At 33.0% G+C, this 6,192-nt stretch overlaps 1 protein-coding gene across 1 annotated transcript; it reads left to right on the top strand.

The window, feature by feature from the left end:
• The first annotated feature begins 570 nt into the window (after nucleotides 1-570).
• Nucleotides 571-4,484, top strand: LOC106762105. Its single transcript, XM_014645859.2, has 2 exons — nucleotides 571-1,072; nucleotides 2,230-4,484. Exon 2 carries the CDS (start codon nucleotides 2,279-2,281, stop codon nucleotides 4,154-4,156), a length of 1,878 nt encoding a protein of 625 aa, XP_014501345.1. The 5' UTR covers nucleotides 571-1,072; nucleotides 2,230-2,278; the 3' UTR covers nucleotides 4,157-4,484.
• Nucleotides 4,485-6,192: the final 1,708 nt, after the last annotated feature.

Here is a 6,192-nt window from a genome sequence, read left to right on the forward strand (position 1 = left end):
AGACAAAATCATAGACTTCAAAAGACAATATATTAGATACTCAAATTGATTCAACAATATTATCTCTATGACTTTGAAATCTAAATAATTAATATTTTATATTAGTTATATTATATATAAAACTTAATTGATTATATTTTTCTTAATATAATTAAGTTAGGAGAAATTTCTGAAGTATCTATTTATAAATTATCACTCACAATATTTTATAAATCACTTAATGTAAACAAAATTAAGTATATGTTCTTTCACATGATGAGTTGGAGTGAAGTTTTCTTTGAATTGATGTGTCATGTTGAGCTAAATATATTGATGTTAAATTGTTTTTTTATTATTGAATATTACTAAAAAAAATGCTTAAAATAGGAAATACACTAAAAATGAAGTTGCATTTTGACCTTATTGAACTTAGGCGGTGGCACAAACTTCGGTCAACACACGAGTTAAACTGATTTTGCCTTTGACTTGAAGTAATTTGAACAATTCTCAAAAATTATACAAAAATAAGCAAAATCAGTTTTTGTTATTTCACAATTTAGCACACAAATCGTTCAAAAGAGGAAACAGAGTATTGAAAAAGGTAGCATTTTTATAGGTTTAAAAAAAATACCAATGTTTCATCATTGTTTTCTTTCTCGTTGGTGATCTTTTACAGAGCAAATTTCAGATTCCATTTTAAGGTTTTCACCAACCTACCCACCAACCAGCCATTCTCAAGTTTCTTAATGCTCCCTCTGATTCCTGTTCTTTATTGTTGAATTTCTTATTATACTTTGCTAATCTCATCGGTTGTTTTATTTCGGCCAAGACCCAAAAAATAATGCAAAAAAATTGAACCTTTCAATTCTTTTCCTGTCTCTCTCTGTTTCTCTCTCTTTGGATTCTGTAACAAACCAAGGCAGTGAGAAGACACGCAACACCGAATCAGAAACAGCAGGGGAGAAAAAAAAAACTTGCTTGCACGTTCTGTTCCCAGTGGTCCCATCTCCTTTCTTCTTCATCTTCTTATTCACCTTTTTCTCTTTCTCTTTTCTTGTTCAGAGCCACCCTTTGTTACTCAGAAAACAACAAGGTACGCTTGTTCTCCTACACCTGCCTTATAAAAATTCATCATCTTGGTCGTGTTTGTTATCCTCTAAATGCAAATGGGTCTGTTGAAAAATTTGATCTTTAGTGGATTGAAATGGGATTTCTGAACCTCCCCTGATTCGTTTTTTTTTCTTCTGTTATTGGTTTTCATCTGGGATGCCTTTTTATATTGATTTTTAATTTTTATACAAAGAAAATTGATTTTCATCTTGTGATTCCAAAATACGGTTTCAAGATGATCGTTAATGGTGGGTGGTGTGTGAAAAAAGTTTTCTTCACCGTTAAGTTTTTCAATGTGTTTTTTATGATGTTTGGTTGTGACTTTTGCTGAACAAAATAAATATCTGGTGATGGTTTTGCTTTTGGATGAATATTCTGCTGCGTTTGATTTTGATTGAATTATGATATGATTCTCAGCACCCGGGTGGATTTTGTTGCATTTCTAGTTCTTCTTTGATTTGCTTAGATGATTGGTTGCTCGGTTAATGTGCTTGCTTGATGAGTGTCTTCTTTTTATAAAGGATCAGTTAATGGCAGAGCTTACTGTTTTACAATTATTACAAGTAGTCTTAGATTACCTATGTTTACAAGACATGAAAATGTGTTTCATTGAAGTTTGCTTGAGAAACAGTAGTTTGCCTGCTGGGGCATCATGATTTTTCTTTTTGGTTGTTTGATGACTTCTTTTCCTTTCCCTGTTTGTTGCTGTCTGGTTGGTTCCTGTTACATTAATAGTTTCATACATTTTGTTTTACAGTGATAAAAGAGAGTGTAGTGTTGTGGATCGAGTGAAGAAAATCAGATTTGAAACAGTATAAAAGTTTTTTCTTTTGTGCATTTCCATTTGAAGACACGGATTATAAGTTTGAATTCAAACGAGATCAGTAATTTGTGTTTTGGAAAGAATTTCTCTAAACTGAGATCGGTTTTAAAAAGCAAGTTCTTTCTCTCTACAACTTTGAACAAGCATTTTCATTCCTTTAACCATAAGTGGTTTGTTCTTGTTTCTGAACTTAGTTATACTGAAATATTGAATTGCTTTTGCTTTGTATTTGCAGTTTGAATCCACCATTGCTTAACATTCTGTTCTATATGTATAAGCTGTATTTAACATTGGTTTTCTTTTTTGTTTTGTTTCAGGATTGTTGTCTGAATCTTGTTCTGCTCATTAGCTCATCTCATCTCCAAGATGGCCAATGAAAGTGGAGAATTACCAGTGACCCCAGAAGTGACTAACTCACCCGTTGTTGAAAAAAGAAGGCATTTACCTGACAAAGCTAGTTCTGGAAGCAGTGTTGAAAAAGCTGTTCCTAATTATCTCAGAGCTTCAACCGGTTCTTGTCATGATTTTTGCAAATATGGGAAGAAACATGAACAAGAAATGAAGGAAAGACGCTCTATACCTCATAGAGCTAGGAGAAAACAGCTTCATCAAAGTTTAGAAGGTGGTGTTGGTGGGATAACAGCGATATCAGTTGCTAGGCTCAGTGCATCTGTAGATTCCAAGCTGACAAAGGTGTCAACAAGAAAACTGAAAGAATCAGTTGATTCCAAGATGATTTCTGATACATCAGCCACTTCTAAGAAAAAGCTGTTAACAAAGTCATTTGACAGCCCAAAGGAATCAGGGAACGAAGTTATTGTGAACCAGAGAAAATTGTGGTTGGCCAAGGTTAAACCATCAGTCGTGAGGTCCCTTACATCTCCTTCAAAAAAACAAGAAATTTCTTCAGTGAAGGAGGTCCTATCCCCATCAAAGTCTGCTTCCAAAAAGGTTGGAACTCCATCAAAATCAACATCTAGGAAAGTGGATTCTCCATCAAAACCAACTTCTAGGAAAGTGGAAGCTCCATCAAAATCAACTTCTAGGAAGGTGGAAGTTCCATCAGAATCAATGGCCAATAAGATGGACTCTCTATTAAAACCTACTTTCAATGAGATGGGGAATCCATCAAAACCAATCTCGAAGGTCAAAACTTCATCAAAACCATCTTCCTATGTTGTGAAAACTTCATCACAGTTATCTTCTCTCAAAGGTAAAGAAGCAAAGTCATTTGAAAAACGTGTGCCTTCTTTAAATTTAAGCAGTGCTAGAAAGAAGCGAATATCTTCTATGAATAACTCAGATGGCAATGATGGCCAAATATATAATAAGATCAAGTTGGAAAAGGGGGCCACGTCCTCCAAAGCAGGTTCAAAAAAACTGATTGCACCTCAGAAGGCTTTGTTATCCCCCAGAGCTTCCCTCAGAAGAGTTTCAAGTATAAATTCAAGAAAGCTGAAGAGCCTGAAAATTGCATCTAACCTTAAGCATCAGCAGACTGCCAAAAAGGTGGAGCACAAGGAAGACGACAACAACGAGGTAGAGGAAAAGACTTTGTATGTCATCAAGATGGAAAGTGAAAACAAACCTTTGCAATCTGATCAGAATGAAAACTATGATGATGAATCATACGTCCCTCAGTTGTTATCACCTAAGTCTTCAATATCCTCAGTTTCCAAATCCTTTTCCGAAGGAGACCAAGAGGAATCTGAATATACAACTAGTGAATATGAGAAGGATGAGCAGGATTCTTTCTCAGGAAACCATGAAGTTGAATGCATAGAAAAGGAGAAGACATTGGAAGATGAGAGGAAAAGCAAGAGCACAAAGAATGGGGTGGCATATTCCAAAATCAAGGACAACAAAATGGTAAAATTGAAGTTCAGAAGGGGAAAAGTGGTTGAAAATCAAACCGAGATAAGTAGTCCAAGGAGGATTAAGTTTCGGAGAGCAAAAGGGTTGGGTGGGAGGGTCAATGTTAAGGTTGACACCCGGAAAAGCTTTGAAAGACACGAAACCTGTGCTGACAGCAATGATGTTGCAACTGCTCCAGAGAAGGTTATTTTAAGACATCAAGATATGCAGGACAAGAAAGATGCACAGGGACTATTCAATAATGTAATTGAGGAAACAGCAAGTAAACTAGCCGAAACTCGTAAGAGCAAGGTTAAAGCATTGGTTGGTGCCTTTGAAACTGTGATCTCTCTTCAAGAGAAAAAACCTTCTGCAAACACACTCAGCTGACAAAATCTGGAGTAGACATTTTCTAGATTTTTCACTTGTTTTGTAAAGAAATGATAGGAAAATAAACCTTAGCTTTGGGAGTAGTTATTGTGAGGCCTACAAGCTGAAGGTACTGGAGAAAGTAGAGGTAGATTTGCCTTGAATTGTCTTTAGAAACTCTGCATGTAGAGTTTGAAGGGGGTTTTTTGTGTTGTCAAACTCACCTTAACTTGCATCATATACTTTTTGTTTCATTCTGCTTTGGAAATCCATACCTGTTGTGAATGATTTGTATCTTCTAATTTTGAATAAAATATCAGACAGTGATGCCAGTGGCTTTGTATTTTTACCCTGGAAAGCTAACTTGCTTTGAACTTGTGAAAATTTCTGTTACTTCTTCGATGTTGTTCATATCAAAGTAAGAGTTGTCAGTATTGTACATTTGTTTTTTTTGTAAAAAAATTATCTCTTAAATCTGCTGTTATCATCTAGTTAACTAATTAGTGTGTGAATTTGATACATTTTCTGTTCATTCTTGTTTCTTATTAAGTAAATTCTGCTTTCTTATAAATTACCAACATGGAGAAAATATGATGATTCTGATTGTGCCTGAATGAAGTTGCTATCATTGTCTTTGTGCACATTGGCATCTTTTTACCATCACTTTGATAATTTTGTTTCCCACAAAAGAAAGTGATTCTCCACCACCTAAAACTGGAAAAAAGTCTATCACCTATGATTCCTGCTGTGTGTATGAGACATTATTCTAACTTAGGAAGCAGCTACTGTGTTGTAAAACAGATCATGGTTGGAATACTTTTTTTCCAGAAAGAGAGCCTCAAATTCAAGGTTCTGTCTGAATAATCTTTTCTATAAGAAATTTTAGTAGAAAAAATTAAAAAGAAAAGATTAATTTTTTTTTTAAAATCTTTATTAAAATGAACTTTAAAAAAAAAAACATTCTTATAGAAACGCAATTACAGAAAATAAAATATAGCATTGATATGAACTATCTACTAAGTTTTTCTCATTGCATGAAGATTTAGCTAATCATGTCCATTTTAAAATTTGTTGACAATTGAATCCTAGGTAGGGCTTTCTTTTTTATGTTGTTTATGTTCATAGAAACCTTTGGCTTAAATTGTTGGTTAACTCCAAAATAAACTATGTTAAATAATGCATGGCTTGTATATTCATACATACTTTGATATTAAATTATCTAATGGAAAAAACTGTTTAATAGTGGTAAAAATTGATTGTCATCTCTTTGTGTATTCCATCTCTATTGAACAAGATGTTTATTTCTAATAACAAATAGCCTTTTCATTACTATTTACAGCATGTTTAATTTTTTATTAGCATGATTTCCATGTAATTGACAATTTGCAAAATATATTAATATTACTTCTTCAAAATATACTATCTAATTATTGGCTTTTCTATATAAAAATTAAATAACCTTTTATAAATTAAATTGAAATTGTGTCAAGATGACATGTTTTTTAATCAGCAGAATTCTAAATTGAAGAAGTATCAACCTGACACGATTTTTACCAAAAATAAACAAATTGTGATATCTTGCACGACTTCAATTTAAAATGCAGTAAATTTAAAATGTACTATTTTATATATTCTATTTCCTATAAAAGTTCTCAAAAATTCATTAGAATGTTTCTAATAAAAATAGTTTGTTTCGTATATTTTTATTATTTTTTCAAATTAATCTTACAAATATATATAATTCAGTAGAATATATACTACGTGCTTAGATGGAAGGTTTATTCATTTACATGGCTAATGAAACTATTTTAATGTTTTTAAAAAATCATAAAATGATAATATAGTTACTATTCAAAAGCACATAATACCTTAAAATCCTAAAATTTTCACTTTATCTTTCTCGCGCACCACACCTTCACCTCCACCCCTACTATTGGATGTTAAAAAAATCCATACTCGTGAATACCCGCAGATAAAATCCGTTACGGGTATTTAGTATCCGCAAGTAAAAAATACCCACGGGTAGCGGATAGCGGATATTTTAAAACCCGTTTGTT

This window comes from Vigna radiata, chromosome 1, assembly GCF_000741045.1.
Source record: "Vigna radiata var. radiata cultivar VC1973A chromosome 1, Vradiata_ver6, whole genome shotgun sequence".
NCBI lineage: Eukaryota > Viridiplantae > Streptophyta > Magnoliopsida > Fabales > Fabaceae > Vigna > Vigna radiata.

Excerpts from the sequence above, each read along its gene's own strand:
- LOC106762105 (XM_014645859.2), top strand. The coding sequence starts at position 2,279 with ATGGCCAATGAAAGTGGAGAATTACCAGTGACCCCAGAAGTGACTAAC.